Source organism: Podarcis muralis, chromosome 12, assembly GCF_964188315.1.
Source record: "Podarcis muralis chromosome 12, rPodMur119.hap1.1, whole genome shotgun sequence".
Classification (NCBI taxonomy): domain Eukaryota; kingdom Metazoa; phylum Chordata; class Lepidosauria; order Squamata; family Lacertidae; genus Podarcis; species Podarcis muralis.
In genome coordinates this window covers 1,986,545-2,004,998 of record NC_135666.1, presented here as the reverse complement: position 1 = coordinate 2,004,998, position 18,454 = coordinate 1,986,545, and the positions used below count along the sequence as shown (strand labels likewise).

Below are 18,454 nucleotides of genomic sequence, written 5' to 3'. Positions count from 1 at the left end.
CTCTTCCAAATCACTGCCTTCCAACATTTCCCCCTCCCTCCCTTCACATTTTCTCATACAGTCATACCTCATGTTACATGTTTTCGGGTTGCGGACTGTGAGAAACCCAGAAGTACCGGAATGGGTTACTTCCAGGTTTCACTGCTCGCGCATGCGCAAAAGTGCTAAATCATGCTTCGCACATGCGCAGAAGCGCCAAATTGCACCAGTGTCCGCGCAGAAACGGCACTTCAGCTTGCGAACGTTGCGGAGGTGCCTCCATCACGGATTACGTCCGCAACCCTGTTCCACTGTATTCTCTCTTTTTTGGAATATCCCTGTTGTGAGATAATCTGGGTGTTGCCCATCAGAAAGCAGACAGAGCAGGCACAATGGTAGTCCTCCCCACTATGGTGAGACATATTTATTATTTCTAAATGTCTAGATTTTATTCATTTCTTTCTAAATTCTTATTAATACATTGCGAACCACCCTGAGATCAGTGCTTTTTTTTCTATTAAAAAAAAGGTTAGGGGTACTCTCATTTTCCTACTCATATTGAAATAGTGCCCCTCAATGAGGCCAAACTTAGATTCACAAAATGTTTAGGGGTATGCGTACCCCTGCGTCCCCCCAGAAAAAGCACTGTCTAAAGGTATAGGGCAGGATCTCACTACAAATCTCCACTCCCCCCTCCTTAGTAGTGTGCATATATCTAGCATGGGACCTTTCCTACAAACCAAAAATTGACAAAACAGCCTTTGTAAATATATAAGAACACAAGAAGAGTCTGACGGATCAGGCCAATGGCTCATATGCTCCAGAGCCTTTTTGGACTGCTGACTAGTGGGAACATTCTCCACCATCTCTCAACTTCCTTCTCTCCTTGAGAGTGATCTTTGTCAACTAGCAAACTTGCATCCCTGAACAGATAAAAGGAGAAGTGGCCTCTGGGACCTGAAACAGAATTGTGCTTAACAGGGACAAAGGCAAGTTGCACGGCTCCCTCAAGACAACTCAGGCAAGGGAGATTCATCTGATTTCCATGTTTCTGGTAAGATTCATTTCAACTATTAGAATAAGGTTACCAGATTTTTTTCAATGAATCAGGGGACACTTTTCAACGTCAATGGATTTTGTATGGGGACTGATTTGTAAATCCGGGGAAGTCTGGTAACCTTATATTAGAAGTTATCGTGCAACCACTTCTTTTGCATGGCTGCTGGCATACTAGAGGGGATTTGGTGGTGGGGCTCTTGCGCCAATGTCCTCGCTTAATGCTCTCTGGCTCTTTTGAAAGGTCACAATACTTGGAGCAAGCAAACGAATGAAGGCTGCAGCGCAAGGCTATCCCAGGTTTTGGCAGGGGCTGCAAGGACCCTCCCAGGATTTAGGGTTGGCCCAGAAAGAGGGAATGGCTGTGGTTGGGTAGCTAAGAAAGAACTTTGTGACAGAAAGTGCTGTTTGGCAGTGCAAAATGCTACCTTGGAAAGTGGTGGAGATTTTTGATGACCATCTGTCAGGGATACAGTGGTGCCTCGCAAGACAAAATTAATTCGTTCTGCGAGTTGTTTCGTCTTGCGATTTTTTCGTTTTGTGGAGCGCGGATTTCCTGGGTATTAACGGCTTTAAGAAAAAGGAAACAAAATCGCAAGACCTTTTTGTCTTGCGAAGCAAGCCCATAGGGAAAATTCTCTTGCGAAGCATTCGTCTTGCGAGGTACCACTGTACTTTAGCTGTGATTCCTGCATTGCAGAAGAATGGACTAGATAAACCCTGGGGTCCTTTCCAAGTCTACAGTTCTATGACTCTATGGCCTGAGAAGGTGGTGGCCTGTCCTTCAATGGAGGTCTTTAAACAGAGGTTGGATGGCCACCTCTCAGGGATTATTTAGCTGTAAGTCTTGCGTTGCAGGGGCTGTGCTAGAGTCCCCTTTCTATTGTTTCCCTGGAGGAGCAAGGAGGGAGGGAGGGAGCTGCCTGTGCTTATGGAGCAAAGACGCAATCCTCAAAATTGTATTAGAAGATTGTGCCACCTCAGAGGGTTACAGGAACACCATCTGCAGCAACGCCCTCCTTCAGTCGATCTCATTATTTGCCTCCTTCCACACACAAGAGAGAGTGGGGTCTTGCTGGCAATCCATCAAGGTAGGATTGCTCTCTCAAGCACCTGCTTTCTCCAAAGAGGGAGCAGAAGGGAGAGAGGAATTATGGGTGCTCCTGCTTGCTTCAGGACCTTCTCCATCCAAACCTTTGTTTATTTTTATTTTTTATTTCCTCCCTTCCTACGTACATAAAAAGGTATGGCTGTCATCACACAGCCCCCACAGGAGGATTTGTAGTAATATATCACAATCCTGGATTTGCATGAAATCAGGGTGGGGGAGGAAAGCAAAAGAGAAGGCAGGGTTTAACAAGATGGCTTTAAACCACAACAGAGGACTGAATAAGCCCTGGTGGAGGAAAACCAAGGAGCTATGAGGGGATGAGGAGGTTGAAGGAGCTGCAAGGATATGGGGAACTTGAAAGAACTGGGGGGGGGGGTGTTTGAAGGAGCTGTGACAGGGTGAGGGTATGCAGTGGCGAAGCTACCTGCTCTGACACCGGGAGCAGCATACATCTGGGGGCGTGGCTGGCACACGTCCCAGGGGGCGTGGCATGACACTGCAAAGGGGCGTGGCACACATTGGGGGGTGCACAGCAAGCGGCGAGCATCCTGGGGGGCAGCTGCAATGTCACACACACACACCTTGAATGGCACCAGGGGTGGCCCGCCTACCCCGCCCCCACCTTCATCCGCCAGTGAGGGTATGAAGGTGTGGGTTTGGCAGAGCTGGCAATCTATGCAAGCAGGGGCAGTAGCACCTAGTATTGCATTTTATTGTATTACAATTTTAATCCAATGGAATTCAAATTGCAGGACAATAAATTGCAATGCAACGAATAGAATGAGTGAAAAATGCCATTAAAAACCAATCTAAATACGTGGTGCAGAGATGCTGCAGACCCCCCTGAATGAAGCTTGTGGGCAACTGGTGGTCCACAGACCAGAGTTGGGGAACCCCTCTTCTAGTGCAACATAGGACTGCAATGGAGACAGGAAGAGGAGGCGGCTGATGCTCAGATTCTCCTCCTGTGCTCTGGGTCTGTCTGCTACTTCCCCCAGCACTTCCAGCTGAAGCAGCATTTCACTGACCTTCCTGGAAGCAGTGCCATTGCTGGTGTGTTTAAGTATCTTGTTTGTTTATTTGTTTTATTTTTTGTGTGTGTGGCAGGCATTCTTCTTTCGATGGCATCACTAGTTCCTCCCTTTGTCCTCTCACACTCCACATCCATTAAAATCTGTCCTGCCTCCTTCACATCTCTTGTTTCTTGCAGGGAGGCAAAGGGAGAAGGGAGAGCGATTTGGACCAAAGCCATGGCCATTTCAGATGGAGCGGTTGAAATACCAGCGTTGGGCCGCCCATTTCAGCTTGGGATGCTGTATGACTGCCGCAAAGATGCCCTCATCCCAGGTAAAGCCGATGGGGAGATCACTTTGGTTGCCATGTCTGGGATGGAACATGGCACTTAAAATGGAGCACACTTGCGCAAAGTCTCCAAGGGAGATGACTTCAGCTTCTTCCAGAATAGGGAAGAATTATTGGTTATATGATGAAGGCTGGGTTAGTGAGCCCTTTGTCAACAAGGTATCGTTACTGATGGAAGAAATGCTTCCTCCAGAAAATGGAACTCATGTCCAAAATAGAAGAAAAAGGGATAGAAACTGTGACAAAGGAAATGCAAGCAAAAATTAAGAGATGCTTAAAAAGAATTGGGGGAGTACCGTATTTTTCGCTCTATAAGACGCATCAGACCACAAGACGCGCCTAGTTTTTGGAGGAGGAAAACAAGAAAAAAAATATTCTGAATCTCAGAAGCCAGAACAGCAAGAGGGATCGCTGCACAGCGAAAGCAGCGATCCCTCTTGTTGTTCTGGCTTCTGCAATAGCTGTACAGCCTGCATTCGCTCCATAAGATGCACAGACATTTCCCCTTACTTTTTAGGAGGGGAAAAGTGAGTCTTATAGAGCAAAAAATACGGTACATTATGAAAAACATTAAAACCAGCAACAGGAAGTTCTTTAAATACCTTTGTAGCAGGAGACCATCTATGGAGGAGGTTGGACACTTTGATGACAAGGGAGTCAAAGGACTGCTAATGGAGTATAAGGAGACTGAGGAGAAGCTGAATGAATTATTTGCATCTGTCTTCATGACAGAAGACTGAGGGCCGATCCCAGTGCCTGAAGTAACGTACTCAGGAAGAGAGTCTGAGAGGAAATGAGACAGGTTGTGGTGACAAATCAGGTCAGGATAGCATCCACTTGAGTTCTTAAAGCACTTAATTGTGATATTCTTTGAGAATACCAGAAAGCATATAGATTCCTGTGGCACATAATTCACAAATGGTGTTCACCAAGAGGACATTCTTGGGGGCATGGGACACAGAAAATGAGTTTCCTATGCTGAAGAGAAACAAAAAATAAAAATAAAATTGTGACAGTTGAAGGTGTCCACAGGGAAGCACAATCATCTACAGGGTTCACATGCCTCCTACTATCATCTCTAGTAAAAGAATTTATAAGTCTTTGCACAATGCTTTAGAAAAGGTGCAAAGCTGTTTGACTTGGGGTGAAACTGAGACCAAAGAATTAGTGTACTCACCATGGACAATGGTGGCTTTATTCTACCACAATTAATACCTGTTGTTTCCCCATACATCCTAAGCATTTCAGGCAGCAGTGCTGTCCATTTATCTGAGCATAACTAAAGCCTTGTGTGTTTGTTTTTCTGCTTCATTCAAGGGGTCACCCTTTGGGACCCGGACTCACTTCGGAAGGACTTGAGTATCCAAAGGCAGCCCAAGACTGAAATTGAGATCATTGCTTCTGATTCCATTGAAGATAAGACCTCTGCCCTCAATGCCTCAGCATCACTCAGAGTCAGTTTTCTGGGGGGACTGGTTGAAGTGGAAGGATCAGGCAAATTCCTTGAAGACACCAAAAAGTTTGGGCAACAGACCAGAGTCACTCTGCAGTACAAAGCTACCACGAAATATGCTCAACTGACGATGAGCCATTTGGGAATCCAAAACATCTCTTACCCATCTGTATTTGAGCATGGCGTGGCTACTCACGTTGTCACTGCCATCTTGTATGGCGCCCAGGCTTTTTTTGTATTTGACCGAGAAGTCTCTTCTTCTGAGTCTGTAAAAAAGATAGAAGCAGAACTCCGAGGTGCAATCCAGCTCTTTATAGTCTCTGCTGAAGGGAAACTGGCCTTCAAAACAACAGAGAGGGAGAGGAACTACACTGAGAAGTTCCGCTGCAAATTCCATGGAGATTTTGTTCTGGAGAGGAATCCAGTGACTTTCCAAGATGCCATGCAAACATATGCCATCCTTCCTGCAATGCTGGGGAAGGACGGGGAGAGGGCTGTTCCTGTAACCGTTTGGCTGTACCCACTGACCAAGCTGGATTCCCAAGCAGCTAAGATGGTGCGTGAGATCAGCTTGGCCCTGGTCTTTGATAGTCAAGCCATCATGGAGCAACTGAATGAAATCAGGATGAGATGTAATGACTTGACAAACACCCGCATTGCGAACATCTTCCCGGAAATAAAGATGAAAATCAAGAGATTCAAGGATTTGTGCAAGCAACACAGGCAGACTTTCCAGAAACACCTGGCAGGAATCCTGCCTTCTATCAGAGGAGGGGGTAAAATGGAACAAGCATTGGTGGAGATCTTCATTTCCATTAACCAGTCTCCCTTCAACAGCCAAAGACTCAACGAGTTTCTGGATGCCAAGGAACGAGAGATTATTTTGGTGAACTCTTACCTTAATATTCTACATGGGATGGAAGTCATCTCCTCCAAGAACAAACTGGAAGAAATAGTGCTAAGCCCTGCAAATGAGTTTGTTCTCACATTTACCTTCAATTCTTTACATGACGAGGAACCATTTTTAGCCAGCTTACAACAATGGCTTCAGAACCCAGCAAGAGGACAGACAGAGCATTGGAAAGCCTGGTTTGAGCAAAGAGAGAGAACCCGAAAAGCTCGAAAAGCTGCCAAATCTATTATGGATTTTGCCCAAGTCAATGAATCCAATGGGAAGACCCGGTTCCTTGTGGCTTCTGTCCCAGATCAGGACAACCCAGGAGCTTCCATTTACCTCTATGAAGATGGAGAGATGGTCAACAGCAACTTTGAGCTGCCCTCAAAACCTCTCCCTCCCCTGGTTAGCCTAATTGGATATGACCATGTGCAGCTGACATTTCAACCCGCAGAGTATGGGAGGACTTCAATCTCCAGCTATCAGGTAGAATACAAGATTGCAGGAGAAGGAAACTGGGAGATTGTGAATACAGAGAACAGTCAGGAGACATTCCAAGTGAGAGGGTTGAAGCCAGACTCAGAATACCAATTCCGATACAGCGCTAGGAGCAAACCAGGACTTAGTGAGACTAGTGATTTGAGTAGATCTGTACAGACACTTCCTACCAGCCCTCCTGGGAAACCGAGAGTGATAATCGCAGAGTCTTCCAAAATCAGTCTTGTCTGGCAGAGCCCAAAGGTCATTGGAGCTGATATACAGGAGTACAAAGTGGAGTACAGGGGGCTGGTGGGCGATAAGGACAGATGGAATGAAAAAAGAACCGGGGCAAGAACAGAGTCCTGCCAGCTGGATGGACTGAAGCCTCACAGAACCTACAGACTTAGAGTCTCAGCTGTATGTTTTGATGGGGCTGAGAGTGAGCCCAGTGAAGAGACTGAGATTTCCACAGCAATGGAAGAAGAAGAAGACGGGGCAAATATACTAGCTCGAAAATACCTCCAGGAAAGCACCCCGGTGGAAGATGGGCAACCATCCGTGTATGTACTTCCCCTGGAGGCCACCTCAGATCAATCGGCCCCCGTCCAAACATACCAGCTAGGAAAAGAGAACATGCAGGTCCCCAACAAAGTTATTGTGATGATGGGGGCAACAGGGTCAGGGAAAACCACTCTCGTCAATGCCATGATCAATCATATCCTGGGTGTGCAATGGGAAGATGATTTCCGATTCAAACTCATTCAGGCTGAAAGTCAGTCCTCAGAAGTGACCGCCTACGTAGTGCACCACCAGAAGGGTTTTGAAGTCCCTTATTCTCTCACTTTCATTGACACTCCAGGATTTGGAGACATGGGAGGTAGGAAGCAGTACAAACGGATAACAAAGCAGATCCGGGAGTTTTTCTCCACCCCGGGAGGAACGGATCATGTCGATGTCATCTGTATTGTACTTCAGGCCTCCAGTGCTGCCTTAACTCGTGCCCAGAAATACGCCTTTGACTCTGTGCTCTCCATTTTTGGGACAGATATAAGGAACAACATCCAGATCCTGATCACCTTTGCAGATGGACATTCTCTTCCTGTTTTGGAAGCCATGAAGAAGGAGGATGTGCCATGCATTAAAGATTCCAGTGGTAGCCCAGTTCATTTCAAATTCAGCAATTCAGCTCTGTTTGCCAGCAATTCTGAAGAGAATGAAGGGAACCTAAATCCTAATGACAAGTTCTGGAAAATGAGCACTGCAAGCATGAAGACATTTTTTGACACATTAAGCTTACTAGACAGTGAAAGTTTAACTCTGACAAAGGAAGTGCTCAGGGAACGGAAGGAGCTAGAAGCCATCACAGAAGGGTTGCAGCCCCAAATCAGAGCTGCCCTTGGAAAGCTGGAAGAGTTGAGGAAGACGAGGCAAGCTCTGGAGGAACACAAGTCTGAGATGGCAGCCAACATAAACTTTGAGTTTGAAGTAGAAAAATCTGTGCCAGGGAAGGAAGACATCTCTGCCGCTGGAAGATTCACAACCAATTGCATGAACTGTCACTACACCTGCCATTATCCTTGCCCGATCCGGAGAGATGAGGGCAAGCGCCGTTGTGTAGCTATCAATGCAAATACGGGAAAATGCAATGTCTGTCCTGGCCGCTGTGTATGGAAGATGCACTTCAATCAGAAATACCTGTTTGAATATAAAGTAACAAAAGAGATTAAGTCCTATGATGAGTTGAAGCGAAAGTATGAAGACGCCTCTGGAGAGGCGATGACCCCAGAGAAGGTGCTTGGAAATCTCAACCAGGAATACAAAGAGGCTAAGCAAGCCTTAGAAGACCTCATCCAGAAATCATCTCAAAGCCTCCAGCGCTTGCATCAAATTGGATTGAAGCCCAACCTGCTCTCCACTCAAGAATACATTGACCTGCTCATCATTTCAGAAGAGCAGGATCTGAAGCCTGGATGCCAGGAGAGAATCCAATTGCTGAAGGAAGTGAGGGAATCGGCTGAGCTAAGAGAAAACGTTGCAAGCAAGGAGCCTCTGCTGCTGGAGGAGGAGGATCTGTACAAAGACAGTGAAATGGAAAGGCGTTCTGCCCTGCAGGCCAGATTTAGGAAGTTTGTTTGCTTTTGATGCACATTGCACCGGGACAGGTATAAATAAAATATTAATGGTTCTAGATTCAGGTAGATAGCCGTGTTGGTCTGACGCAGTCGAAACATATAAAAAAATTAAAATTGTGCAGTAGTGCCTTAGAGACCAACTAAGTTTGTTCTTGCTATAAGCTTTCATGTGCATGCACACGAAAAAGCAAGGGATAGTATGCATGAGACAGGAATCCAATATCTATATTAAGACCAGGTCTCTCCATTGTTTTCAGTATCACTAAACTGAAAACTATGTAGAGACCTGGTCTTAACAGAGATACAGTAGTACCTTGGTTTACAACCATAATCTGTTTCCAGAGGTCCGGTTGTAAATAAAAACAGGTTGTAACCCAAGGCACACTTTCTCCAATGGGGCCTTCACCCAAAAATTGGTTGTAATCCCCCCAAAAATTGGTTGTAATCCCCCCAAAAATTGGTTGTAATCCCAAAAAAATTGGTTGTAATCCAAAAAAGAGACACGCACTTCCAGGTTTGACGTGGTTGTAATCCAAAGCGGTTGTAATCCGAAGCGGTTGCAAACCAAGGTACCACTGTATTGGATTCCTGTCTCATTATATATGCTAATCATCTGCATACTATCCATTGCTTTTTCCTGTAGGACTAATTGCAATCGTTAACAGGTTTACCATACCCATTGAGTCAATCACCCATCTCCTACTACCCTCCTGAGAAAAACCCCACCCCACCCTCCCACTATATATAATAGTCTGGTGACTTCCGTTTCAGTGTATCTGAAGAAGTATGCATGCACATGAAACCTTACACCAAGAACAAACTTAGTTGGTCTCTAAGGTGCTACTAGACATTTTTTTTATACATTAAAATATTAATTTTAAAACCAATATGCTGATGACACTCAGCTCTATCTGCTGATGGATGGCAACACCAACTCGGCCCTGAACACACTGACCAGATGCTTGGAAGCTGTGGCTGGATGGTTTCGTGGGAGCCGATTGAAACTAAATCCTTCGAAGACAGAGATCGGGATGGCATGGGGATGAGGGACCAACTCCCTTCTCTTGTGGGGGCCCAATTAGTGCCATTGCCTTCCATTAAGCGTTTGGGTGTAATCCTTGACGCCTCCCTTTCCATGGAGGCGCAAGTTACAGCAACAGCCAAGGCGACATTTTTCCACCTTCGCCGCATCAAGCAGTTGGTCCCTTACCTTTCCCGCCCTGACCTGGCCACAGTGATCCATGCGACGATCATCTCCAGGCTTGACTACTGTAATTCGCTCTATGCGGGGCTGCCCTTGAAGCTGTCCCAGAAACTCCAGCGGGTGCAGAATGCTGCAGCGAGGCTCCTCACGGGGTCTCTGCCATGGGAGCATATTCACCCAGTGCTTTTCAAGCTGCACTGGCTCCCGGTGGAGTACAGGGTCAGATTTAAGGTGCTGCTTTTGACCTTTAAAGCCCTTCACGGCCTAGGACCCTCGTACCTACGGGACTGCCTCTCCCGGTATGCCCCACGGAGAGCCTCAAGGTCCGTAAATAGCAACACCCTAGTGGTCCCGGGCCCTAAGGAAGTTAGATTAGCTTCAACCAGAGCCAGGGCCTTTTCAACACTGGCCCCGGCCTGGTGGAACGCTCTGCCTCATGAGACCAGGGCCCTGCAGGATCTGATTTCTTTCCAAAGGGCCTGTAAGACAGAGTTGTTCCGCCTGGCCTTTGGCTTGGAGCCAATTTGATTCCCTCCCTCCCTCTCTTTCTTTTTTCTTTTCCTTCTCCTCCTGCAATGAGGCTACATTTTAATATTTTAATGTTCCATTATTTTAATGTTGTATTTTATTTTGTTTTTAAGTTGTAATCATTCTTCTTGTTTTTATTATTGCTTGTAAGCCGCTCTGAGCCCGGCCTTGGCTGGGGAGGGCGGGGTATAAATAAAAATTATTGTTGTTGTTGTTGTTGTTGTATATTGTTGCAGACGGACTATCAGCAGTGAGTTCAGGTCCTCTTGAGTGTTATTCACATCATGTCGTGGGTGTGCACATGGGGGATTGTGAAACCCTTTTTAACAAGTACTGCAACAGGTTCTCCATTTTTCTGTTGCTGTAAATAAAATGCTTCTCAATCAGTGTTTAGGGCTGTTCAAGCCCAGCCCCACCCCAAATCCAGTTCAACACCCAATTTGGCAGTTCAGCCCAGGCCACAATTTGGACTGAATTGATTGAGAACCAAATTGTTTTGACCCTCTGAATCAGAAGTTTGAATCTTTGGTACTCCCATTTACTTGCATTGAGAAACCAAATACCGTAGCTACTTTCTGTTTCTCTCTCTTTGCTCTTTTCACCAGTTAGCCCCTCAAGATGGGATTGATGCTGCCAAAGGTTAGAAGGTTGGCTCCAGGGGTGTTTGTGTCAGCAAACAAACTTTTTAAAATATGTGTATGGGATTTGATTTATTGGGAGAGGATGGGGGAAAGATGCAAAATACTGTGTTAAGTATTTTGAAGAGTAAATTGAAGGCAAGTAAAGATAGGGTGGAGATTGACTGTGAAATGATGGAAAACATCAATATATAAACTCTCTCTCTTTTTATCTCTCTAGGGATTGGGCAAGGTACTGAAGCATAAAACAAGCTGAACAAGCCACCCAACTCTTTTTTTTAAAAAAAATATGTAACAATGAACTTGCAAAAGAGTGAAGGCAGTGGGACTGAACTGGGACTTTTAAGACTTCACCATCCCTCTTCCAAACCATTGTATGGAGACTATTGGGTGGGATTCTAGCCCCAGATTGGAAGCTAGAGCTGTTAATGAGCAAAGGCATTAACATGACAAAAGGAGTTGATGGACCATCTGAGAGCCTGGGTCTGAGCAGACAGAGGTTGTCATGGTGATGGGGTGTGGGTTTGAAGTGACAGGAAGAGAGAGTTTTTACCAAGGGGTGCTGGGAAGAAGAAGGGGGAGAAAAGACTGGGCTCCATCTTGGGCAGGATGTCTGCAGGCTAGCTGAGAGAGATGCCTTGGACTCCAGGGCTGCACTGCTCTGAGGGACAAGCCCCTCTTGAAATGACCATGCTGTAAGATCTGGACTCCCTCCAGGCAGTCTGAAGGTGTAAATAGGTGAATAAAGCATATTTTTTAAAGCTACGACAGTCTCCGCCGTGTCTCAATTCTCCAAAGGAACACAGACCCAGGGTGAGTCCTGGGAAGCCCTGGAATCCTGCAGAGAGTGGGGGTGGCACCCAACTTTTGGAACAATACAAAGTGCTTTGTATGTCAGCTTCACCATTTCCTTCATTTGGTGCAGGTATTTCATTTTCAGTATAAACAGGACTTCATTTTCATAGCTCATTGTATGCCACTGTTACGAAAAAATCTAGGTGCGAGGCTGCTCAGTCACCCAGCTCGTCGGGCTGAGCCCGCAGGTCCCTGCGGAATAAAGGAAGGAGTCTAGCCACCAACCAAAGCAAATAGCTGTAGACCAAAGTTTATTGCACAACAGGTTCAAAGAGGAATTTTGAACCCCGAGGATGGGGTCACAAGGACTTTAAAAAAAATTCTATCTTATCCCAGCATACAGTTCATTAAGCATCATCACTACATCATTACTACATCAGAAAAGGGGAGGGTTATACATGATTAACATATGAGGAATGTGTTGGGGCAACAGGCGGATACAGGTTATGTATTGGGGAAAACATTATAAGCACCTACTACAAGAGGAATTAGAACTTTGGTTTGCATAGTCTGTCACCTGGGCAAGTCCGTAGGAGTGCCTTTGCCTAGCGATTGACACCTATGAATACCTTCCTGTGAGTACATGACCTCCCGCTTGAGGGATTATGGTGGGGACCAAGTGGTTTCCAAGTCCTTGGCCAATGAAGCAAATTGGCGGTGGAATGAAGGAAACTGGCAAAGGAGTTGATTTTATATGATTTTTAAAGCTAGGTAACTTCCCTGAGCTGTCAAGTCAAAAGGATACATTTATGCATAATATTTGTAACATTTAACAACTTTAAAGATGTGCCCCCTCCCCAATTTCCGTAACAGCCACAATATCCTTTTCATGTATTAATGTGATGGACACACACACACACACACACACACACACACACACACCACATATTATAAACAAGCAATACTCCAGTTCTTATCTTGCGAACTTGCCGTTTAAATTGTTCAATCATGGCAATGGCTCAGCTACATTAACTGCAAACTCCAAAATCTGGGATCCCCTCTAAACCAGTGCCAAAGTTTTGCAGCTGTTTTGCAGCATTTTGCAGTGCCCCACACGCTGTGGTCTAAACCACTGGGCCTAGGGCTTGCCAATCAGAAGGTTGGCGGTTCGAATCCCTGCAACAGGGTGAGTTCCCGTTGCTCGGTCCCAGCTCCTGCCAACCTAGCAGTTTGAAAGCACATCAAAGTGCAAATAGATAAATAGGTACCGCTCCGGCGGGAAGGTAAACGGTGTTTCCGTGCGCTGCTCTGGTTCGCCAGAAGCGGCTTAGTCATGCTGGCCACATGACCCAGAAAAACTGTCTGCAAAAGCAGACAAACGTCGGCTCCCTCAGCCAGTAAAGCGAGATGAACACCGCAACCACAGAATCGTTCGTGACTGGACTTAACTGTCAGGGGTCCTTTACCTTTACCTTACAAACCAATTAATTGATACAGTAAACCTGGGTTTGTAGTTAATGCCCCAAAACACAACATTGTCCAATTCACGCCAAACAAGCATCAAGCTTTGGCAAACGTTTTGCAGTGAAAACCCTGTGGTTTGCTATGCCCCACAAAAAGAGTGATAGACACTCTAAGCTGGGGGTCAAAAGCTCACCAAAAACCCAACACTGTCCAATTCACTCTAAACTGGCACCAAACCTTGGCAAACATTTTGCAGTGTCTTGCAGTAAAAACCCTGCATTTTGTAGCACCCCACCAACGGAGCAATAGTCCCTCAAATGGGGGGGTCGGGGTCAAAAGGTCACTAAAAACCCAATGTTCTCTGATTCACTACAAACCGGTGCCAAACTTTGGCAAACGTTTTGCAGTGAAACCCCCATGGTTTGCAACACCCCACAAAAAGAGCAATGCCCAGTCTCCCGCACATCGAGTGCTCTGTTTGTGGGGCGCCGCAAAACACGGGGTGTTCGCCACGAAACACTGCTGCAGACCTTTCATTGGTGTTTGGCTCCACTTTGGAGTGAACTGGATGATGTCGGGTTTTCAGCAACCTCGTGACACCCCCCCCCCCGACTTATGGTGCTGATTGCTCCATTTTGGGGGCGCCGCAAAGCATGGGTTTTTGCTGTGAAAAGCTATCGCAGACCTTTTGTCAATGTCTTGTACTGTGAATCGAATGCCGTTGGGTTTTGGGTGGCCCCGTGACTCCATGGGTTAGGGTACCAATTGCTTAGGGCTGCCATAGGTTTTTCGTGACCCCGCCATCTTACATTGACTCCACTTATCTGAGAAGTGTGAAGCTCCAGGGGTGCAGCGCTGCCTACACATAGAGCTTAGGTTTCATTGCTGGAATGCTATGGCATTTTGCAATATTTGAGTTCATATTTATATGATGGAAGCACTCAAACACACTGCCCCTGGAGTCCCACCCCAAGAAGCCTGTTCTGAAGCTACTGAAAGGTCCAGGAGAACTAAGACCATCATAGTCCTCCTCCAAGCCTTAGCCAACCAGCAGAGTGACCATATCTGACCATGCCAAGTCTGGGTCAGAAACCAATTTAAAATAAATCTAGTCCAGTGCACTCTAAATATGTTGAGAATTAAACAGCCAGAACTCACTCAGAAATCTTACCCCCAAACTGTACAGTGGCATGGCAGGGATGATGGGGTGGGGAGCATTAACTGTGCCATTCTGGGGGTGGGCACCGTGCACAGGTTAGGGCGGGGTGAAGTGGCACTGGCAAGCCACCCCCTGCTCCCCACCTTGCCTGGAGACCACTTCTGCTCCCACCCCACCTCATGCGCTGCCACTGCTGAAGAAAATGTGTGACTGGAGGACATCTGGAAGCATCCCTTGTGTCCAAGGACTTTGTTCAGAATAGTCTCACAACTGCCACATTTAGGGAAACCAGGAACACTCCTCCTAGGCCCAGGCATTCATCCCTCCACAGATACTCCTGTGATACTCCACGTGAACGGACAATCCTAACCGTTGCAAAAGGAGACGCTGCGTTTACAGTTTGCAAGAAGGACAACTTCCTCTTTCAGACCCTTGCTCCACATTAGCCCCTCTGAACGCCTGTGACCATCACCACCCCTTTCAGATTCAGTTTCAGAATAACTCGGTCGCAGAGGCCACATCCTCTTTCCAGTGTGCCTTGTACAATAATGAAAATAAATACCTTTGCAAAATCTGCTCAGATGAGGAAGAAAATTGAGAGGTTCCAGGAACCGGTCCCCCAGATCAGCATTTCATGGAAACCTGCTTCTTTCTTCTGAGCTTCATCCTACAGTTCAGAGCAACAGAAATGTCTGGAGGGACCTTAAGAACATAACATTTAAAATATCCACTACGTGTCAGTCCCGCAATGTAATATGTGCCTGTAATACGACTGCCCTTGTTATTTTGCATTAACCAAAAGAGAGGCCTTGGGGAAACTACTGTGGCCAAGCAGAGCCCCACCAGGACACTTTGGCCTAGTCCAACTTCCACTTGTCTCGTGCTTCCCAGGCACAGGTCCAAGCGGTTTTGCCCTTGCCCCGCTGCTTTCCTCGGGTGAATCCCTTCTCGACCACTGGATCTTTAAGAAATGTCAGTCGGGTTTGTTCAAATTCAGCAGTAAACAGCAGGTTTTCCCAGATAAGCAGCAAAGCAAAATGAATAACTGTTCAGTCCTCTGCCGAGAAAGTGTGCTTGAGCCTGTTACCAGGAAATTGCAAGGGGGGGGGGGGGCGAGAGACCTACCAAATGTAGCAATTCCCTAATAAATGTCTCTATGTATTAGTTCAATGGGAAAAATTTAGAAATTCATATAAAATCATTCCAGTGACGCATTTACACCATTCCAATCTTGTTCTACTCAGAGGGAAAATGGCTATCAGAGGAGAATCTTGGAACCATGGGTAGGGGCAGCCATAATTCCTGAAATGTGAGACCACGTACCCAGCAGGCCCCACTGCCTGGGTGATAATTTCTGGCATCCTGGTAGTCATTCCAAGAACAATTGCAAACCCAACCTCAGTGGATTGGGGTCTCCTTCAAGACAAAGGGTGTGCTGAACTTGGCTGGGAAAACTGAAAATGTAAATACTTTTGTTTCACCAAAAGATTGGAAGGTGAAGGTCAGGAGGGACAGGGCAAGACTGGTGCTCAGGTTTCTGCCAGAAGACCCCTCCCAATTCAGGACATAGTCATGACAAATGTATGATGTTTTATGGGAAACTTTGGGAAATTTATAAAAAAAAGTGGAGCCATCCTTTGTTTGGGGCTTCCCTCTGCTTCTTCCATGTGGTAGTTTGAAGTCTTGTTGCAACAATAAAGATCAGGCCTCCTGTTTTGCTTCAATCTCCTGGCTGGAGTCTCTTGCTTGTGACCCCCAACCTGAACCTATGGGAGCCACGGTCAGGCGATTGTGGGGTGTGCTAAGGACTCACTTATACAGGCCCCAAATTTCACTCAGCCATTTTTATTACCACAAGAAGCCACTGGGAGGCCAGACTGGGGGGCCTGGTTTTAAATCAACCCCTAACAGAATCCCTCGCAAGGCCTTCTCTTATCACTTCACGAGGCGTCAGGCCTTGAAGAAATTACATCGCTCACTGGGGACCCTTGGCCTCCCCTCCAACATTTCTCCCATGGAAACAGAATTTGCTTCAGGAAAGTAATGGCTGAAACCGGACCTGCTAGGCCCCTCGGTGAAGGGGTACAGTTAGGGTTACCCCAGAAAGCCCTAAAAACTGTTTGTGAATCCCCCCCCCCCCAGCCAGGCCTTGGCGTACGCATTTTAAAACTGCATATTCCTCTAAGACAAAAAGCATGAGCTAAGCAGTCCTCTCTGTAACAAAAACGCTGTAACAAACCTACAGCTGAGAACAGTAAAGCTTTTCGCTTCCCAGATCCAAGATAACCTTGTCCTGGTACATTGATTTGCAACATACTTCCGGGAGCAGAGCCAGAGAACGAAAAGCAACATTTCTATGTAAGAATCTGTGAAGGGGGAGAGGGAAAAAAGGGGTTTGAAAAAAGGATAAAACCTGCTTGTAAAATGTTTTCGGTGCGGCCTGTCTTTTGTGAACTGAATCACACAGGTGCCTCTGCCCCCCCCCCCATGGCAGAATAAAACGCTCTTTCTCTGGATTTAACCCCTTGGTGTCGTTTGGCTCCTTTTGTCTCTGCTCGGGTGCAACAATTATTCCTACCCATGGATTAAAAAGGCTTCATATTTCTGGTGCATCGGGCCGGGAAAAAGCACGTTCCCCGAGATCGAGGGACAAAGAGGTCCAGGACGTCACTGCAAGGCGAGCAGCTCGGGATACCGGGTCAACAGTTCCAGCGCGCATCCTGCCAACTTCATGGGAGGGACTGGCCACCCGTTCCTGAGTGGACACGCGACAAAGTGACGGAGAGAAAGAGCAACGGCCGTGCAGAAAGAAGGTACCTCGAGGAACAAGGTAGGCTCCACAGAGTTAGGTGGGAGCAAAGAGTTTGATCAGCTCCACCAGTAGGGCAGTAAAAGGTGCCACTGGTTTTGGTTTTGCCCAGAAAAGCAGCAAAAAGGGTGCTGCTGGGCCCCGGTCGAAGTCTAAGCGCTGCCGGTTGTGGTTTTGGTGTTGGTAAAAAGGGGATTGGGAGAGGTGCATGGGTTTTTCTGAATGTGCGTGTGGGGACACTCCAGTGAATGTTTTGAGTGTGTGAGACATTGAAAGCAACGTCTGGTCTGTGACTGAGTGAAAAAAAAAATAACGTTAGGAGGGCTGAGTGTCCCAGTGTCCCCAGGATCCCAGAGTCATGGGAAATAAAAGCAGTAAAACAATTCTTGAGACACCACTACAGAGCTTTCTGGAAAACTGGAAAAGTGCCACGAAAGCAGAAGAGTGGGGATGTAAACTCAAAAAAAGCAGACTCCAACATTTATGTGAAGTTGACTGGCCTTCGTATTTACCAGAATGGCCTCCTGGAGGATCCTATGATCCAAACTTGGTCAACATTTTATGGAGTAACATTTTCAAGGCCCACACAGATCAGATTCCCTATATTTCTATCTGGAAAGCCAATGTGGATCAAAATCCCTCATGGCTTCGGAAAAATAGAATTGTGACTGCCCAAGTCAAACTGTGTTCGGTACAATTACAAGTTAAAAAGCCACCAGTTTTGCCAGTCCTGGAAGAGGAGATAATTACCCCCCCCCCACGCCATATGCAGCAACTGCACCAAGGCAACCAAATCTGGGAGCAAATAGGGCTGCTTCTCCGCCCAATGCCCAGACTGAGGACCCAAATGAGAAGATTCCCCCCTCTGCCCCTCCCCAACCCCCTTGTGATGCAAGCCAGGAAGGTGAAGAGAAAGAAGCAAAAGGTTTTGAGCACAGCGTGGGACAGGGCAACAAAACATGTAGAGACACTTAAATCGAAGGCTTTGTCCAAACCGCTGTGGTGGCCCCTCTCCGGCAAGTGTATGATCCTTTGGAACAGCCAGATGATGAGGGCGTTTGACCCCCAAGGACCTTTACCATTCAACATGTCCCTTTTACAAGCTCCGATATTTGCAATTGGAAAAATCAAAATCCTTCTTTTGAGGAAAATCCTGCAAAAATAATTAGACTTTTTGAAGGTGTGTTCAAAACCTATATGCCTACGGTTATCATTTCTGAATTGAGGAAATGAATTTGGATATTTTTTAGCGTTCTTTCTCCTCCTATATTGAGGGGCCCAGTAATGCCGCCCCCCCCCCCCCCGTGTCCCCTGAGGGAAGGCAGAGTTAGTCACGAATGGGAGAGAAGAGCCCCACACAATGCTCTGACACAGCCAGACCTCCAACAG

General features: G+C 46.6%; 2 protein-coding genes and 1 long non-coding RNA gene across 6 annotated transcripts in view; 2 read left to right on the top strand and 1 right to left on the bottom strand.

The window, feature by feature from the left end:
* The first annotated feature begins 609 nt into the window (after positions 1-609).
* On the top strand, positions 610-11,118 carry LOC114607265 (uncharacterized). Of its 4 annotated transcripts, none has more exons than XM_077916594.1 (3): positions 610-1,033; positions 3,357-3,493; positions 4,826-8,706. In XM_077916594.1, the coding sequence occupies exons 2-3, from the start codon at positions 3,397-3,399 to the stop codon at positions 8,476-8,478; spliced, it is 3,750 nt and encodes a 1,249-aa protein (XP_077772720.1). In that variant the 5' UTR covers positions 610-1,033; positions 3,357-3,396; the 3' UTR covers positions 8,479-8,706. The 4 variants fall into 4 exon arrangements, 3 of the variants coding, with proteins under 3 accessions (XP_077772720.1, XP_077772719.1, XP_028606134.2); XR_013390281.1 differs by lacking the exon at positions 610-1,033 and adding an exon at positions 11,059-11,118 and having other exon boundaries at positions 2,757-3,493; positions 4,826-8,531; XM_077916593.1 differs by lacking the exon at positions 610-1,033 and adding an exon at positions 11,059-11,118 and having other exon boundaries at positions 2,757-3,493; positions 4,826-8,498.
* On the bottom strand, positions 5,124-16,602 carry LOC114607340 (uncharacterized). Its single transcript, XR_013390293.1, has 3 exons — positions 16,496-16,602; positions 14,819-14,923; positions 5,124-5,227 (listed from the first exon to the last, which is right to left on the bottom strand). It is a non-coding gene; the product is annotated as an uncharacterized LOC114607340 (long non-coding RNA).
* The window catches only part of LOC114607268 (uncharacterized), a 17,050-nt gene continuing 14,364 nt past the window's right edge, over positions 15,769-18,454 (top strand). The window contains exon 1 of the mRNA XM_077916597.1: positions 15,769-17,086. The gene's annotated coding sequence lies outside the window, so the exon portion shown is untranslated. The remainder of the gene's footprint in view (positions 17,087-18,454) is intronic.

What these genes read in the sequence shown, in the direction of transcription:
- LOC114607265 (XM_077916593.1), top strand. Translation starts at nt 3,268, where the DNA reads ATGGCATCACTAGTTCCTCCCTTTGTCCTCTCACACTCCACATCCATT. An exon ending in CAAAGATGCCCTCATCCCAG is followed by an intron (nt 3,494 to 4,825) that starts GTAAAGCCGATG and finishes GCTTCATTCAAG; the next exon opens with GGGTCACCCTTTGGGACCCG.